Source organism: Ctenopharyngodon idella, chromosome 18 (genome assembly GCF_019924925.1).
Source record: "Ctenopharyngodon idella isolate HZGC_01 chromosome 18, HZGC01, whole genome shotgun sequence".
Taxonomy (NCBI): Eukaryota; Metazoa; Chordata; class Actinopteri; order Cypriniformes; family Xenocyprididae; genus Ctenopharyngodon; species Ctenopharyngodon idella.
In genome coordinates, this window is record NC_067237.1 from 28,545,048 (window position 1) to 28,564,164 (window position 19,117).

At 40.0% G+C, this 19,117-nt stretch overlaps 1 protein-coding gene across 3 annotated transcripts in view; it reads right to left on the reverse strand.

Moving 5' to 3' along the window:
• The window catches only part of pclob (piccolo presynaptic cytomatrix protein b), a 33,452-nt gene extending 21,705 nt beyond the window's left edge, over positions 1-11,747 (reverse strand). For 2 of the 3 annotated variants that reach the window (XM_051871163.1, XM_051871162.1), the window contains exons 1-5: positions 9,104-11,747; positions 7,039-8,771; positions 4,739-6,875; positions 2,514-2,540; positions 30-118 (exon numbers count right to left, since the gene is read on the reverse strand). In XM_051871163.1, coding sequence (XP_051727123.1) covers positions 30-118; positions 2,514-2,540; positions 4,739-6,875; positions 7,039-8,771; positions 9,104-11,609 — 6,492 coding nt within the window. In that variant the 5' untranslated portion in view covers positions 11,610-11,747. The remainder of the gene's footprint in view (positions 1-29; positions 119-2,513; positions 2,541-4,738; positions 6,876-7,038; positions 8,772-9,103) is intronic. The other variant, XM_051871164.1, reaches the window with a different exon arrangement.
• Positions 11,748-19,117: the final 7,370 nt, after the last annotated feature.

A 19,117-nucleotide genomic window follows, 5' to 3' on the forward strand; every position in this document is an offset into this window, starting at 1 on the left:
TCACGGACACTCTGTGGGTGCCACTTTACCTGTCTTCTGTCTGGCCCGGCCTCTGGTCCACCGCGTCCCTGGCGGGGTTTGTCAAACCAGTCCGTCTCTTCATGCTGAAGGTGATATGCTAGAAGACAGGAAGAAAGCATCCACTGTACCATCACAAGTGACAAAACTGGGGCATGTGTCCCACTCCACCACTTTTCTCCCAGACAACCATCCCTTCACAACCCCCAGTTGGGGACACTTCTTTGCTAGAGTGTTTGAACTGACAGCTTGATGGATTTAGGTTAGGGCTTCCAAGAACAACATCTATGTTTCAAAAGAGTTGGACATTTACTTCCATTCCACAAGATCTCAAATCATGAGCGTTTGTTTAGATAAATGCTAAATGTACTAAGTAGCCTGTCCCCAGAGAAAGCAGTGACAGAGGATGGTGAGGGCAGAAAAAGCAATGATCTGAGACATGTTTCGGGCATGCACACATGAACATGCATGCTGTGTCCCTTTAGGACCGGGACACATGTCATGCGTCGAGAATTTGATAGAGAACTGCTGTGGGACTGAACCACAGCAGATATACGCACATACACACACCATCATACAACAGTGTGATGATGAGATGCCTTACCATATGTCTGATGATCAGTACATTTTCTGTTAGTACTATGTCTAGCACACTAGTTAGACTATACAAGTAAACCACTACTCAAACCAAACAAAAACCACAGCTTCTATTCTATGAAACCAGACTTTCATGATGCTAAAATGTAATTAGTTCAAACTGTAATCTTCTTTTTCAGTGTCATCTTGTTTTTCAGTAAATTTTCAGTAAATTAAAACATTCTTAAAGACAAATATAGCCGAAATGCAAAATTGGGTAAGATAAGACTTATACATCTAAAGCAATACTTTTAAAGGGATAGTTCACCCAAAAATGAAAATTATCCCATGATTCACTCACCCTCAAGCCATCCTAGGTGTATATGACTATCTTCTTTCAGATGAACACAATCAGAGATATATTTAAAAATATCCTTGCTCTTCATAGCTTCATAATGGTAGTGAAGGTGGGGCCAGATTTTGAAGCCCAAAAAAATGCATCCATCCATTATAAAAAATAATCCATACGGCTCCAGGGGGTTAATAAAGGCCTTTTAAAGTGAAGCAATGCATTTTTTTAAAGAAAAATATCCATATTTGAAACTTTATAAATTCAAATAGCCATCTTCACAACCATCATAAAGCTTGGATTAGCAAGGATATTTTTAAATATATCTCCAATTTTGTTCGTCTGAAAGAAGATAGTCATACACACGTAGGATGGCTTGAGGGTGAGTAAATCATGGGATAATTTTCATTTTTGGGTGAACTAACCCTTTAAGCACAAATCTCATTAAATTTTGTTAGATTCATGCTTAAAATAATCAGTAAGAAAATTAATTCAACGTATTTCTAAGATCTTCTGCAATTTTGGCTCTCAACTAAATTAATCTTTTGTTTTTAAGAATATTTTGAATGTTTAACGTAAGAATCTATATTTTTATGGAAAAACAAGACAAAAATACTAATTAAGACAAGGATTCTGACAGTGTACTTGGTCTCACCTACAGAGTTGCACTGGTAATATGTTAGTTTTGCATTCTAGAAGACTGTATATAGTCCTACTGCTGTTTTTTTCAGCTTCCATTTCAGGTAGTCTAGCACTTTCTTCAAAGACATTGGGAATTCCTAGAATAATTCATAACTCAAGCTAGGGCAGACATGTCAGCACATACCTAAAATAGATCAGGCAAGCAATATCTTCTGTTTTGTTTACTGGGTAGATTGCACAACCTGCAGGTGCCTTGATTACAATACTGTGTAAGCGAAGCATTTTTTTATTCATGAGGCAGCACTATAGTACGCCACAAATCATCATTTAACTCCTAATAGAGTGAGAAAAAAACGGACAACCGGATCTGTCTGCAAGAGTTTTGCAATGAAGAGCTTGATATGCTGTCCTTCTGCAAGGAAATGTCACCTTAAATCAACAGTACGTTCACTTTATAACCCAAAATAGAGGAACCATTGACCATGGCACAAACCTACGGCTTATAGAAAACTGTCAGTCTGGCCAACACACTATCAAAAGAACACATCACTCTAATGACTTTTAGCACCCGTGTTCTTTATCTATAACGTCAACTACTTTTGGAGGATTTCATGACATTAGTGACATTTTGGTGGCGCAAGATAAAGGTTGCTAGAGTGACGTTTCCTAATGAGCCTACCCTGTTCTAGGATACTTCTGCTACGGTATGCACACATATTTACTTGTGTATGTAGACATGTATGTGCCCTGGTTGATATGATCAGGCTATGTCAGAGAGATCTTCAGGAAGTGCAGTGATAATGAACACCAGGATGGGTCTGAGGTGCACCACTGAGAAATGCCCGTCACTCAAAACTACAGTATGGCACGCATGAAAGTAGGTTTATGCTTAATGATATTTTGAAGGTTGCTGAACAGCAGTTCTCACCTTTCACATTCCAGCTAGGACCTCCAGCTGTAGTGCAAACATTGTATTTCAGAGAATTCATAGTAAAATTAGCCTTAAAACAGAGCTATGTTGTGCCAATAAAACACAGTGTTATATTTGCAGTGCAATTGGATAACTTGTACTATTGCAAATATCTAATACATACAATCTCATTTTCTAAAATATATAAATAACACAACATTGTAATCTATATTTTATTCAAGAGAGCTTTTTAAATACATTCTGCAGCATTAGTGAAGTTCTGTATTAGCATCTGCTCCAGTGAAGGTAATAAATGTAAAGCACCGTGGTAAGTAATGACAATTCAATATAATAATATCTATATGATGTGCTAAAACTTTACAAAATGAATTATTTGTTTAGCAAGACCAGCAGTAGTAGTCTTAATTGAATGCTCCAGGTTCAAAACTAACTAAGCTCTGCTGACAGTATCTACAGCATATTTGCAATTACCAAACAAAATACTTAAACCAAAATGGGTGGTTTTAAAACAACAGTGATTTATGATTTCTTCTTATTTATACAAACTGAGACTACTTTACTTTTTGGACCTGGAACATTCCTTTGACTGTGAATATAAGAGCTAAATAGGCTGTTTCAGAAACACGTGATACTCTGATACTCTCGCAAAAGAGCATGGGGTCACATCTGTGCAAACCCAGCAGAGCATTTAGTGTTGTAAACCAACAATATTCACAATTTGCACCTGTTTATACACCTGGCTTATGTTAAACTTTTCAAACAACTTGACGTTCAACACAATATCACTATCTAGAGGGGATTTTGAAATGTTTCTCAATACTGTTGTCATATTGGCATTGAGAGCCCCATGACAGCTTAAAGATTAAAAATGTGTTTTACAAGGGAAAAAAAGAACGAAACATTATATTTAATAACTAAACCATTTGTGTAATTATCTCACAAATTGCCTATAAGACAGACCTTCAAAACAATTCAATACCTGAGTGATTTTAAATTTTAATCCTTGCTTAATGTTCACTTCAGTAAAAAGAACAAAAATATATATGAAAAACACAGAAAGAGAATAGTATATGAATAGTATATTCACCAAAAATATATTAATCTTCATGTAACATGCAAGATGTTTTTAAATTTCCATTTATAAGCCATGCAAAAAAACTGAAATAGCAAGAATTTATTGAGAATGAAAATTGGAAAGACACCCATGATAGACATTACATGACATAAAGAAGAAAACTGTAAAACAGGTGAGTTAAAAGTAGCATATTTGGAGGTGATGAAAATCTAAGCTCCAATTAATGCATGTTATAAACAGATCAACTTCTTTTAACCCTTATTTACTTTACAACTTTATCTTATCAAAGATATACATTCACTACATTAATTTTGCCACTTTCATTTCTGCAACCTGAAATATTCTGGATTAATGAAAACCAGACAAACTAAACCAGGTACTCCTATTAATGTAACATTTGTCTTGACAAGAAGATAAAAGTTTAATTATGATTCAAATAAATGGTTCAGTATTCCATAGCTCCTGGAAAGATGTAGAGGGAGAATTTATATTCTACAGTTCAACCGCATAACTGTTTTTTTGTTTTTTTTTGTTTGTTTGTTTTTTTTTTTTTTTCTAATACGAAACAACAAGATTATCAAAATTCTATTTAAGTAATTAAAAACAGACAAAAATAGTGCCTTCTTAAGATAACCAGTCACTAAATGATTCTGACAGAATTATAAGATGCAGTAACTCAGATCGAAGGCAGAGCAGTTTCCTCATTAACTTTAGGGCTGCGATTAATAACAGAGGCACTGAATGTATAATTAATTAAAATAGCTGAATGAATAGTTTTCAAGATCTCCAAAAAAATTTCCACTCTTATAAGTATATGACAAAACAAAAATGGAAGGAAACAAGTTCCTTTTTGCATGCAAGTAGCATGCAAATTCATTGAGAAACACATGGGCAAGCTTTTATACATAAAAAAATATATACTATGTATACATACAGTATAAAGGTGAAAATTTAAGTTTAAGTGGATGACATGCAAATGTGACACCCTGCAATTGTAAAGTAAATCTGAAACAAAAGATGAAAAACGTAAAGGAAAATGTAACAATTTAATTTACACACAGATATAAATAATGCACTCAGAGCCATACAAAAGGTGCATATCAACAGAAGCTGGGATTGAAGATAACAGATCTCATAACAAATTTACCTTCACTATCTGACATGGCCCCCTGAAGGTCATCCTTTATAAAGGCAATGTCTCGTTCATAGCCACTTGTCCTGGACTCCTCTCTCATGTGCTGTTGGACTTCTGGAAGAGAGTGACTGGAGCCAAACTGGTCCCTTGAGTCTGCTGAGATGGGTGGGAGTGGGCCTGCAGATGCTCTGGCCATGCCCATGGGCTGACCAACAGGACTCAGTGGACTCTCCTCTTCTGAGTTTTGCGCAACAATGGGAATTCGACCCCTGCTCTGACTAATTGGCAGACTTGTTGGTTTAGCCCTAGATACAAACTGTGAATCCATGCCCTCACCCTCTGTTTTCAGGCGTAGTGAGGAATTTGATAAGTCTCTTTTGATAGATAGGTCCAGTCCATATACAGAGGAAGGCCTAGAGGAAGGTCTTGACCGAGTGCCGCTGGGATAGGTGCCATCATCGTGGAGGGAAGACCTTATGGTAGGCCCTATGTTGAGAGATTGGCCAAAGTTGATTGACTGAGCCAGGTTAGCATTAATAGCTGAACCCAAATATTTCTGTTGCTCTGCTAGGTTCTTTCTAAGACCAAATGTGATCTCATCCTGCAGGAGCCTTGCCCTGGCAGACAATCCACCAACAGATGAGCTGGCTGACGCCAAAAAGCTGCTGTAGTCTAGTTCAAGGTCCCTGCTCTCTTGAATGGGTGAAAACTTCGTAATTTTGGGGTCAATTAGTGCTTTTTTATTCTTTAACTGTTTCTGGTAAAGAACTGAGGCAGGCAGTTGCTTGGCAGCTTGCTTTTCTAAAGTTAGTCTCCCAATGCTATATTTTTCAGCTTTAGGGAAATGTCTAAAACTAGTGTCAGAGTGGAGGTAGTGAGGCAGGCCTGTAAGCTGTTCAAGGCTATCTGTACCTCGTCTGAATTCCTGCTTAATTTGCTGTTTCAACATCTTCAATTCATATGGCTCCTCCATGGAATCATCGTCAGCTTTACCATACGAATGCAGCCGGGAAGCAGCCTGAAGAGGACCGAGAAAGTCTGCCACATCTGCTGTTCGTCGAACATCAGCAGTCCGGAGAAGTCGGTCAGCTTTGCTGATATCCTTATCGGCAATACTGAAGCTTGAACTGAGGCCAGTGGAGCTCTTTGTGAGTTCACCAATGTCATCAATCAGGACATAGTTCCTGGCATTGTGATGATCGAGGTCTGCATAGAAGGACTCGGCTGATATGCTGGACATGGGGCTGCTGGCCATGCTGGCTCTCTCTTCCAGACCCATCCTCAGATCAAGGCTACTGTATTTACCACCGAGATGGGAAACTCCATAGACACTCTCTGTGGATGTAGGGACAATTAAGAGGGGCTGGTTGCGTACGACCTCATAGTTTGTAGTAATCTTTGGCTCTAAGTCAGACAAAGTAGACTGACGGGGTTTCTGTTGCATCAGAAGGAGTGAGGAATGGTCATAGCCAGTCTGCTGGGACTGCTGATTGAGTGAGGGCACTGATGAGTAGATGGATTGGTAGGGGGACACTTGCTGATGGTAAAGAGACTGCTGTTGGTACAACGTCTGCTGAGGATACTGACTTGTTTGGGATGCATACTGATAATGGGAGTATGGGCTTGTAAGCTGTGCATACTGGGGCTCAGCCTCAGTCTGTGGTGGGATGAACTGGTTAAACTCTGACTGTGGGGCAGTCCGTGGCCGTTCTAGTCCATGACCATTACCTCGTGACTCTCTGATGTTGCTGACCTCACTATCTGACATGTAGTCTCGCTCTTCTGCCACTCCTTGTAAGTAGGCTCTCTCCCTCTTCTCTCTCTCTTTCAGTAAAGCCTCTTTTCTTCGATTTATACCCATCTCCAGATATCTCAATTTAGCATCTATCTCTTTCTCCTCCTCATCAAGTTCTGCCTGAATCTTACGAAGTTTTGAGGACTCACGTTCAACTAAATCCAGCTCTTTGTCTATGTCTTGGAGGATTTTGGCCCGCGCCATAGTGGTGTTCCTGCACATTCTTCTTCTGGCAGAAGCAGTGGTGTACCCAGAGAGGCCAATGATGGTATCTTCTTCCGGTGGTGGATGAGGTAGTGTGCGTTTTACTTTCTTCTGAGTGCCAACTGGTGTGCCACTCTGAGAACCTTTGCTCTGTGGATAAAAAAATAAATAAAACAGAAATAGAAAGAAAAACAAGCAAGCAATAGGCATGATATACAGTATACAGCATGGTAACTTGGTATGTAATGCAATGATTAGGAGAGGACAAAATAAATAAATCAAGTGTGGATCGGTTTTAAAGTGCAGTACTTACTGAATAGGTGTCTGAGTACTGGTACATCATTCTGTCCTCAGTTGTCGGACTGAGTGATTTAGGGTCAGACAGAGATCGTTGTGAGGCCCTTAGTGATCTTGGACTACTGAGATGCCTTGATGAATCAGCAGTAAGCATCTTCTGTGAGCTTTTCCCAGGGGACAGTGGTGAAACTGGGGAGCATAATACCTTCGGAGATTTGGTAACTAATGAGCTTCCAACATCATCAGCTGTCAGGTGTGTGCTAACACTTACTTCAGCAGGCGCTGGACGTCTTTTATCTTTATCTGATGTAATATCTGAATCGCTTTCTGTTTGACCCTCTCTGTGTAAATCTACCTTTGTGTCCACCTGAGCCCGAACAGGAGATCTCCTAATTGTCCCTGAATGCTCTGTCTGAACTGAAATCTCTGCTACAGTCTGAATTGCAATACTTGATACCTTGGAGCTTTTACCCTTCTCTCCATCAGCATATCTACTGGAACGAGACCTGCGTCTGCTCCGAATGGGGACGTCCCACTCATCCTGATCTTCATCATCAGTTTGCATACAGCTATCTACGCTTCTCCTACTTCTTCTCCTTCTACCAGAAGGAATCTTCTCAATACCATCTTCATCATCTGTTTGAACACCACTTTCAACCAATTTCTTACCACTTATCCCTACACTTTGCTCTGTCTTGGCTGTATCTGGCAGATTTGTGGACAACTGCAACTGCTCCTTTGTCTGTGCACTCACTGATACAGGAATGTTTGAACTATACTGTGAAAAAGCCCCAGAGGTTGTTGTTAGCCAGTTTTGACCTGATGTAGAGTCATGGGTGGACACTGCAGATGATGTTGAGTTGTCATCCTTCACTGGCCAGTACTGTCCATTATCTCCCCCAGAATATTTTGAGTCAAGAATAATGTCTGAGCTCATGGGTGGGGACATACCCTCACTTGGCCTAAACCCATATGGGTGTATCTTTTGCTCTTCTAGTTGTTGTTGGAGTTGCTGCTGTAATCGATGGATTTGCTGTAACTGAAGTTGCTGCTGTGCAAAGGTTTCTTGTTGAAGAATCAGATGGGCTTTGCGTTCCTCTTCTTTCTGCATTAGAAGTTGCTGCTTCATGTTCTGAAGCTCCTCCAGCTCCTTCTGGACAATGATCTGCTCTTGTTCACGGTAACGCTGTATCTCTTGTCTCTCCCATTCAAGCTCTTCAGCTAGACACAGCTGCTTCAACTTCTCTAACTGTAAAAACTCATGTTCAGCCTTGTACTGCTGGCTCTTGCTGTCATCTAGATCAGGGAAATTTGGCGATACCAACGTATCCAGGGAGGCTGCTATTGCCTCAAGTGTAGCATCTGAGTAGAGCTCAGGGAAGGCTGTCAATGAGGGAAGGAGACTGGCTAATGCAGAAGGTAGGATATCATTTGATATATCAGATTGTGGGAATATTGATTGGTCTGTGCCTGTGGTGTTTACAAATCCATATGGAGCAGGCTGATTTTGAAGTGTTGAAAATGGCTCCGTAGAATCAGTCAGACTATTGTACATTGTGCTAAATATTGAACCTGGTTGGGTAGTAATTGCATACGTGGAGGGAACGGGTGCAGCAACAGATGAGTAAACAATGCCATTTGTTGATCTTAGCAAACTATTAACGCCAAACAATGTTCCTTGAGAATATGGAGTAGTGGTGATCCCGGTAAATGCCAAAGTGCCTTTCTTTGAGAAGTCTAAGGCTTCTTCTGTTATGTTAAGAAAACAAAAATAGCAGCATCGTCAGCATCTAAATGGATAATTTCTCTGTTTCATGCAACATTAACTAACTATGAAATGGAAGCCAAAGAACATGCAAATTTCTTGTCAGTGTCATCAGATTAGCAGGATGCAAAGCCAAAACACTGAGGGACAACACGGAGGCAAATGCATGCATCTGTTAAAAAAAAAAAAAAGAACAGAAAAACAAGAATGAAAATCAAGACATTCAGAGAGTTAAAAAATAAGGGACATAACCAATAAAAAGTACATTTCTCAACATTAACATGCAAAAAAGATACATGTGCACTGTAATACTGACCTGTTGACATTTTAGCTGATGTCAAATCTATAGCCCCCTCAGATGCCCCATTCTGATAGGTGAATCCATTCTTCCTTTCATACCCAAAGAACCCAGTTTCTCTGAAATTACTGTCTGATATCGAAGCCTTCATGGTACTGAGATCTTCAATGACAGGTGTTGTGGCAATATTAATTTGATAGCCAATTTGATTGTCTGGTTGTGTGGTCACAGGTGGCTGTGTTCTGCAGCTTCCTGTGAAAGGAAGCCTGTAGATTACATCACAGCAAACAGTTTGTCTTCCAGATGTAAGATCAACTGGTGTACCATCATCTTCCACAACAGTTGTGATCACTCCAGAAGATGAGGACAAAGCAACCATAGTTTTCATTGTCTTAGAAGTGGTGAGGTCAACAGGTCCAACTGCTGATGGCTCTGTATACATTGGCATACCAGCAGTGGCATTTACAGGAACAGGCATTAGAGGAGAAGCTGTGCTTGCAACAGCTCTGTAGGACAGGTTAATAGGAATCTCTGCACTGGTTGGTGGCTTAGGTTGAGAATTCACAGGTCTGTACACTATCTGTGCAAGTGGCTCAAATGGATTGTATGTGGTAAGTGGAAGAGGCACTGAAGTAGCATTTCCCAGGTCTAGAGGCTTGTCAACTGTGTTGTTGTTGTTGTAGGCAATTGTAGCTGTGCAAGTGACAATTGTTATGCTATCAGTTACAACAGAGAGTGTTGTAGTAGGGATTATTTCAGCACTAAGATTCACTATTTCAGGCTGTACAGCTGTGGCCTGTCGTCCACTTGATTCACTTGACAAGGAAGACCTACTTGAATCTGGGGCTGTAAGATCCATCCCTTGATCAGTCATTGTAACATTCACTTTAAAAGTAGTAAGATCTATAACATCACCAGGGTAGTGTATTTTTCCATTCTGTTTGGGCTTAAAATGATCTTCTGGCTGGACTGTGACTGTAGCACTCACAGGTTCAGGTATGGGTTCTACAGGAATCCTTTCCTGGACAACTGACACAGTTGTTCTTTGCACTTCAGTTGTGACAACTTGGGTTACAAGATTAGGCAATGTATCAGGATGCTGCTCAGTTGTTGAGATTGCAGAATAGACTTGGCTCATGCTTGATATAACCTTATCTTGTCCACGTATTTCTTGACTCTCGATAGATTTTGTAAATTGGGTAAATGTGACTGGTAATGGTGGCACAGATGTTGCAGAAGTCACTACTGGAGTTTCTTGTTTTTGCTCATAAACTGTTTGCTGCTCTTGAAGCCGTTTTATTGGAACTGGTGAGGGATCCATGTCAGTCAAAGCCTCTTCTGTAGCTGAGACTATTAGTACTTCTTCCATATCCAAACCAGGAATGTCTTCATTCTGAGCTGGGATTGGAATCTGGGTTATTGTTATTGGTACAGAATATGTTGTTAGCATTTGTTGCATCTCAAGTTCTTGTCGTACATCACTCACTGTATGCTGAGCAACAGACTCAGCAGAAACTCCTGACACTGGGGTTAAGGCTACTGGTACCTCTGCTGATGGTTTTGATGTATTCACCACTGAGGCTGAAGGCATGGGAAGATTAGAAACCATGGAATGTGCGCTGTACATCATTGCTGGATATGCTGTTGGTCCCATAGCAATGGGTGGTGGTGGTGGTGGTGCTGCTGCTTCTGCAACAGGTGCTGCTGAAATCAAAGCAGAAGATGCCATTACAACTGGTGCTCTATCATGTGGTGTTATATTCACAGATGGGAAGTGTGTTGTATTCTCCATTGTGACATGAGAAAGAACATTCATAGTCTGTGCTACTTCTGATGATGGCACAACAAGAGGTGCTGAAACTGATGTTTGTACAGAAGCAAGTGGCATCTCTGGAACCGTTACACAAGGTGCTGCAATACTTTGTGTTGAATCCACAGCTGGAGTGATATGAGTTTCCATTGTGACTGAAGCAAAGTCAGGGGCCTTCACCACACAGGGCACTGCTGCATTTAAAGCTGAGATACCCTTTGGTGGAGCTGCTACAATTTGTGCTGAAATTAATGATACAGGTGCATCCACTACAGCTGGAACAAACACTCTTGGAGGATCAGATGGAACCTGCTGCCTGGGAGTTGGCAGTGATGATCTTCTCATATGTGCTTGAGTTGTAATGCCTTCCACAGGTGATCCTGGTTCTGAGGGTAATGTTATCACCACATATGTTTCAAGAGTTCTAGCAAATCTGGGTGACAAGGGCGATTTTGGTGATGAAGCACTGTACTTGGTCTCAACAGGGGCAGTCAAACTTAGTGACAATGCATTTGGAGGTTCTCTTGTTCTTGGCAATGTTGCAGCACGAACTGCTTGAACAACTACTGGTTCGGGGCTAACTGGTGGCTTTACACTCTCTCTTGATCTGTGACTAAATACCAATCCTGGGGGAATACAGACAGGTTTGGGGGGGACAGGGGGTGGTGATTTGTGTGTTGGGGTTACAGCTGGTATTACAGTCACACCAGCCATATTTTCTGGGGGTTCAGGTGAGTTGCTGTAACTGATAAGAGAGTTGGAACAGTCTTTTGCTGGTTAAAATCAGCTTTAGGTAATGTACTATATGGCAGTTCTGGTGGTGAAGCTGTGGGGGGTGGTGGAAATGAAATCACTGGTCTATCTGTTCTTTCTTGAGACGCATGAGGTCTTGCAGATGTCATAAAAGGTGGAACTGCTGAATCAGTGATGAAACTTGATACAGTGGATGGATAAGTAAAAGGAGAAACGCTAACAATAACAGGGTGTCCCCTCCCATCTTCAATAGTTGTTTTAACCATCACATTTTCAAGATTTGGCATTCTGACAGCAACTTGACCTTCCTGTGTCTGTACAACAGGAGAAATGATTTGTGAAACTGATTGTTGTAAAGAAATTGCATCATCTTTCTGCAGTATTTCTGCCATTCTTGGCTGGATATCAGCCAGTATAGATTGAACTGGTTGGGAGGGTGATGCTCCAAAAGCAACAGTTGTAGTAATAGTAGGAGAAACAACAGAAACTGTCTTTGCGGCAATACGCTCTCTGTGATCTGTTGGAGGTGAAATACGGACTGCTTGGTCTAATGAGGATGCCATGTCTGATCTTGTTTCCACTGGTCTCTGAACAGGAATTTGAATAGAAACACTGGCCGGTGGCTGAGTGCCTCTTACTAAAGCAGGTATAGTGGTACAGGCAGATGGTGGTGTGGCCACTTGTTCAACAACTGAGCTGGTTTGCTCTGTAGAGAAAACATTTGCTGGTATTAAGGCTGATACCATAGTTGGAACAGAAATAGGTGCTTGATCCACTGCTGAAACTGTAGCTGGAAGTGGGGCATAGGTTTGAGAAGGTACTGGACAAGTCACAGAGATTGACTGTGATGGAGATGTGACAAGGTCAGGCATTTGGGAAACAATGGGGGTAGTTGTAGGAATCTGATTCTTGAGTGCAGTGGATGGCAAGGTAGGCTCTGAAACCGAAGTTTGTTCTAGAACTGGATGATCTAATGCGGGGGACACAAGATCTGGCATTTGAACAACAACAGAAGTTTCTATTAAAGATGCTTCTTGAGATTGAACAATAGGTGTTGTAAAAGTTGTTGTAGGAGTTTTCACATGGTCCTCATTTAGAGAAGTCATTGGTGCAACAGTTTGTTTGTCTGCAGAGGCTGATTTAGCAACTGAAGTTGGTTCATGTATTGCACCAACCAAAGGTTTTTGAGCTGAATCCAGTGTATGGGATAAAACCCTATCTGGAGTAGGGACAGTTCCCTGTGTAGATTTTGGAATTGTTGGTTTTGGAGCTAGGTTTGGTTTTGGACCTACTGTTGGCTTTGCAACAAGAACTTTAGAAGGAGTTAGAGTGCCAGCATTTTCTGAGACATGTGGTGAGACTGGAATGACCGGTGAAGGGGATCCAATAATCTGTGTGGAAGATGCAATAGGAGCAGTTGCAAGTGAAAGGTGCGTTGTGGCTTGCTCAGACACTAAGTCCGGCATGTGAATTACAACTGGGGCAGAAATATCAGCAACACTGGGGCTAGCTGGAGTAGATGTCTGGCCAGAAACTGGAGAGGATGATGGTACTGTTGTAAGGTCTATATTTGAATCTGGGGATGAGACTGCTGGGGATGTCGGTGGAGACAGTGGTGACATTGCTGTTGTCTCCACAACATGTTTCGATGAAGGAACTTCACAGATTACAGAAATGGGAACAGTCTCAAATGACTCTTCTGGGGCTTGTAGTTCCTCTTCACTTAGAGCAATATCTGTTGGCTCAGATGACATTTTTTCTTGTATGACACTGTCCTCCTCTTCAATTTCCTCTTCACCAGAGGAGCACTGAGTGATCTTTAAGTCAGGAATTGGATATAAAGCTTTATTCACAGATACATCCTGTGTAGATGTTGACTCTGTAATATAAGGCTCCAAAATGCACTCAATAGGTTCAGCTAGGTTGTCTTCTTCCCCACTTGAAGGGATGAGTATCACCTCTGGGGAATCATATGATGACTCAGACACAGTCAGAGGGGAGGCGGGAGAAATAGGAGTTGATTGTGTTGGACTTGTTCCTGGTGTTAAAACATCTTTTTGTGTATTCAGTAGCTCTTCATAGGCACCCTCTGTTTGCAACAATGGCTTTGCATTTTTATTTGAAGTAAGTGCATCATTTCCAGAGATAGTCACATAACAAGTGTCACTGAGATGAAGCGGTAAGGATGTGTCGACCTTTGATGCATGCGCATGCTGAGCCTCCTCTTCTTTTTGCAAGATCTTATTCCTTTTATGCATCATTTCCTCATAAGCCTCGTCTGGTGTCATAAGTATCCTCACCGACTCATGCTCGGACATCTTTCTGAAATCTTGCTCATGGGTGACTTTACCAAAAGCTGTTGCAGTCTGTTCTTGCTCCTCAACTAAAGTTTCATAAGCATAGTCCTCTATTAACATGCCTCCATATAATGGTTCAATATCAGGTGGTGTGCATTTCTCTGATGTTTTGTATTCCTGTGCTTTCTGCATCATTTCCTCATATACCTCTTCAGCACTCTTTAATGGCTTCTCTGCAGCATCACATGTTTCAGATGATAATGTTCTGTATTCTGCATTCTCTGGTTCAGATTCAACACTAGGTGAAAAGTCAGAGAAGGAGGACTTGCGTTCCTCCATCCCTGCAATCTGCTGTAATTTATCAGTTTTAGTCAAATTATCACGTCTCCTTTGCATGCCCAGATCATCTCTTTCAGTCTTAAATTTTTTTGTGACCTTTCTTAACTGCTGCTGATCTTCTTGTTCATTTTCCTGCTCCATCTGTTGATCACCGTCCTCACGTAACACATCCTCCTCAGACGAGTCTTCTATAGTGGGAAGGGCCTGGCCGTGTGGTCTGTGTTTTGCCTTTCTTTGCTGTTTACTCTCTGCTCTTGCCTTTTTATGACTTGGGCTACTGTCACTGTCTTCATCGATAGAGGACACTGAAGTAGGTGAAGCTGTTCCTGGCGTAATGCTGGATACCTGAACACTGGAAGACCCATCACCCTTGGACGAGTCATCGATCAGACTCTCATACTCCTCTGTGGTCTGTCTAACAGGAGTTTGTGTAATGACAACTGCTGTGGTGTCAGTAGCTATGATATTCTCATTATCATTTGACTCATCTATTTCCACTCTGGATTCTTCCAATGCTTCTGAAACAGGGATGACTTGGCCAACTTGATCATCTTGGTCATGAGAAGACAGGCTGATATCAGAACTCTCCTCAGGTTCTACAGTAAGTTTCTTTAGGGCACGTTTATGCTTTATTGAATCATCTGATTTTTCAGCCTTTTTCAGTTCTTGCTGTATTTGTTGCTCTTCTTTGACATGGTTTTCCTCATCAGATGGTAAGTTCTCATCTTCACCCATGTGCATAAGTTGTCGTCTTATGAACTCTTCATCATCTCCAGAATTTGAACTGTCTAGTTTGTAGTCTTCACTGCTGGAGGAAGCAGGCCTCACTCTTCTTCGCTGTATCTGAGGGGAGGGTTCACTCTCACTGCTGTCCTCATTGTATTGTTTTACACTATCCTGTGCTCTAACAGGCAAGAGTTTTGTAACAGTTTCTTTTATGGCCATTTCACTGATTCTCTGTATCTCCTTAAGCTCTTCCTCAGCCGAGCTGTATGATTCTACTGAAACCGGCAAGATGTCCTTTCTTTGTTGCTCTTTAACATCTGCTTTTACACTGTCTACTTTAGAAATTTCTGAAAGACTGCGATCCATTTGTATTACAACATCTTCCTGTTGTCCTTTTATTGCAGGATGAACGCATGTATCTTCTTTAACCTGCAAATAATGAAGAAAGAAAACAATCAAATAAAATCTGTAATGCCAAGAAATTACCTTGAAATTACTATTGTAGTTGTCTCCTTTAAACAAACCTGGATCCTATTCATAACAAACAATTCTTTTTAATATATCATAATATAAACCAACATTTGAGTAAGGTAAAAACAGCTTCTTGCATTTCTCAATAATGTGTATGTAATACTATACCTTTACTACATCTGCCTCAATTGGCACTGCTGGAAGCGTAGACATTGATCCTCTTTCAACTTGTGTCTCGTCTGGTACTTTGTCTTTGCCTGTTTCTTTCAAAGTGACCTCAGCATCAGTAATAACAGCTTTCTGAGACTCTGCAGCTGGTATTGGTGCCACCACAGCTTTCATCTCAGTCTGCAGCATATCTTTGGTAGGCTCAACAGAGAGAGGTGCAGGGACTGCTGGAGTGGTCACAGCTGACTTTGCAACAGTAGTAGAGGCAGTTTTCTCCTCTGCCTGCTTTTCGGGCGATGGTTTTGGCTTGGATTTTAGAGTAGGTGCCTGTGTAGGTGCAGGAGTCTTGGACAGCTGTGTTTTGGGTGTGACTGTAGGCTTGTCTTTTATGGCAGGGTCACATATTGATATTTTCCCCATGTCTCCCAGCTGCCCAGCTATAGCTCTTTGTGTTTGACAATTCAAACATAACCACTCAGCCTGCAAAAAAACATAAAACAAAACAAAACAAAAAAACACAATGAGATATGAAAATATACTCAAACAAACAAACAAACAAACTTTATATAAATAATATATATCCAAGAAATACAGGAAACCTATCAATTCAGTGTTCCCAAATAATGTGATGGCCCTTATTGTTCAAGCGGTACCATAATATTAGAAATGAAATATGCATCAATAAATAACAATCTTAGTGCATTTAGAATAAATGAACAATAAATGCACTGTCCTCTGCAATTTTTACAAAGGCGACTCTTTTCATTATTCTTGCAAATAAGAGCCACCTGTCTCTGTTCCTACAGAAAACCATGTTTACATGTGTTTACGTCCGTGCGGTGTGTGTGTGTGTGAGAGAGAGAGACAGAGAGAGAGAGAGAGAGAGAGAGAGAGAGAGAGAGAGAGAGAAAGACGGAAAGACGTTTACACTGAGAACATGACTGAACAGGAGATTAGGGTTTATTCCCACATCCAGTGACGCAAACAAACCATAATTCATTGGCACATGGCCTGACTTGAGTACTGTTCTTTATGATGTAACACCCCCTCTGTCTCTTTTGTCATGCTCAAAGGCTTATTCACAAAGCTGTGATTACAGAAACAACATTTTCTTAGAAACTGCATTGTAAATCAAATAATTTAAAAAGCAGGGGGTATGCAAATGCATTTCAAAAGGAAAGAAATTGAAAAACAAATCCCAAGACTAACTCCAGACCAGACTGAAGCCATAACTCCTTTCAACATAGCTATTCTTTTAGGAAAATCCTACTAATTCTCTTTATTTGTAGATAATTTGTATTTCAGCCTCTCTCTCTCTCTCTCTCTCTCTCTCAAATGACAGTTTATTAATGATTGCAACAGAAAGCTGGCAGATGTATTCTGGGAGTTTTTAACATTGTATACCAGGGAGAAGAAATTAGGCACAGCCAGATGATTGTAAACACATGTAATCACAGACAAAGAGGATAATTCAATGAGGTAGATCAGGACAGCCTTCCTCTTCAGAACATCTGAATTACAATAAAATACCGGACTAAAGGGTTTGACTGGGTCATTACTAAGTGTCACCATGGAAACCAGATAAGATTTATGTCCCCTGGAGCACAGTTTGTCCTGAGCCTTTAGCTCTGTACCAAATCTTTGTGAGCAGCCTACCTAGACAGCATTTTAAAGCACCTTAGGCATGCTTCCAAAGCGGAGACCATTCCGAAAACACTGCATCTATTCTTCACACAGAAGCAAAATTAATTAAGAAATAAATAAAAAAAAAAAAAAGGTGAATTAAGGACAAATCTATGACAATGAAGAGGAATATTATGATAAAAGTTAAAGAAAATTAAGAAAAAAATAATCCAAGATTGTGGACAAAGTTGAGAGAAATGCTGATTATAAAAAAAAATAAATAAATAAAAATAATGATAAATGAAAGCATAATTTAATCATCATTACAATAGTTTAGTTTATTCAGTATTGTTGTGGATGTATTTTTATACTACTGAATTGTAATCTTAGCAATATACTAATTTCAAACTCTACTGAAATCTTCTGAAGGGTAAAGAGCGTTTCAAATCAGTCACTTATGAAGATTAGGCCAGCTAGGCCTAACAGAATGAATTTTATGACATTTTATGACCTTGCAATTAAAAAAAAAAAAAAAAAAGTGTAAAGTGTTAGTAAAACTAAAGACAAAGTTATATTTTAAAAGTAAAGACAAATTATATTTTAATCTACAAAGATACTCTGCATCTTAATAAACAGCAACTGTTTGGAAAAGCTCTGTAGTTCTTGTGATTTTGGGCAAATTTGTAAATAATCACATTGGTGAGGCAACTGCCTAGAGCAGCCTATTTATTGAGAAAATCCCTCAAGGGCACTGCTGAGCAAGAGAGGCTTCATGAGGAATAAAGTGCTTCTAATAAGGTTCAACATCCAGTACTTAATAAATCCAGCAAATAACACAACAAATATGAACATGATATACCAGATGACTACTAGCCTACTAGAAACTAGATATGCAAATTCCTCTATTAGAGCAAGATAAATTAACTCACAAACACAGCCATTACATGAATGTACATACATGCCCATGGTTGCAAAAAGAAATGAGAACAAGCTCATTTAAAAACTGTCTGTGGCTTCAGAAAAAGGTGCAATCATCACCTCTAACTGATAACTTGACTGGCTTATACATATGCAAATCAGGAGAACGCACAGGACCATCAGAGCAGGGAAACCAATCAGAAGATTAATTAACAATAAAAGGAATCAATCATCTTTTCCAGTATGTATAACATTGGGAAAGAATGTCCTCATCACTGCTGCTTGTCATTACTGTATGCAGGCAATGTAGAGTGCTGATCATGACACATAAATAAGACAGCGAAAACAAAAAGGCTAAATTGTGGGTGCTACAAACAGGAAAATATCCAAAAAGTGCTTAATCAAGGTACTAAACAGCGATGCACAAAACTACATATTTTTTCAAATCGATTAGCCTGTGTGTTGCCTGAACGACTACATGACTAATCTGTCTTCAGAAATCTCTGAATAATTACTGTTTGTTGGGGGGTGCACACATAGGATGTGTTTTTGTGTTGGAAGGAATTAATACATATGCAATTTGTATTGACAGAATATGGTATTATCAATAGTGTCGGGACATTACTTTAAGAATATTTTGCAAATGTTCACAATCTAAAGCTGCAGAGTCTCTTTAGTCATTTATAAAATTCTTAATCCGAATTCTCTAAATGCTTCCTCACCTTTACTTTGATTGACTGTATTTTATTCCAGTAGAGAACTGAGAAAATGGCACAGCAGATGTATGCTTTTTCAGAAGAATTTAACTACATGCCATGGTGATTACATTCATTCTACAAAGAACAGTCAATGAGAGATATCATTCTCTGAGATCAATTACATCTGCTAAAGCATTTGGGAAAAAATATCAATGTCAGCGTTGCTGAA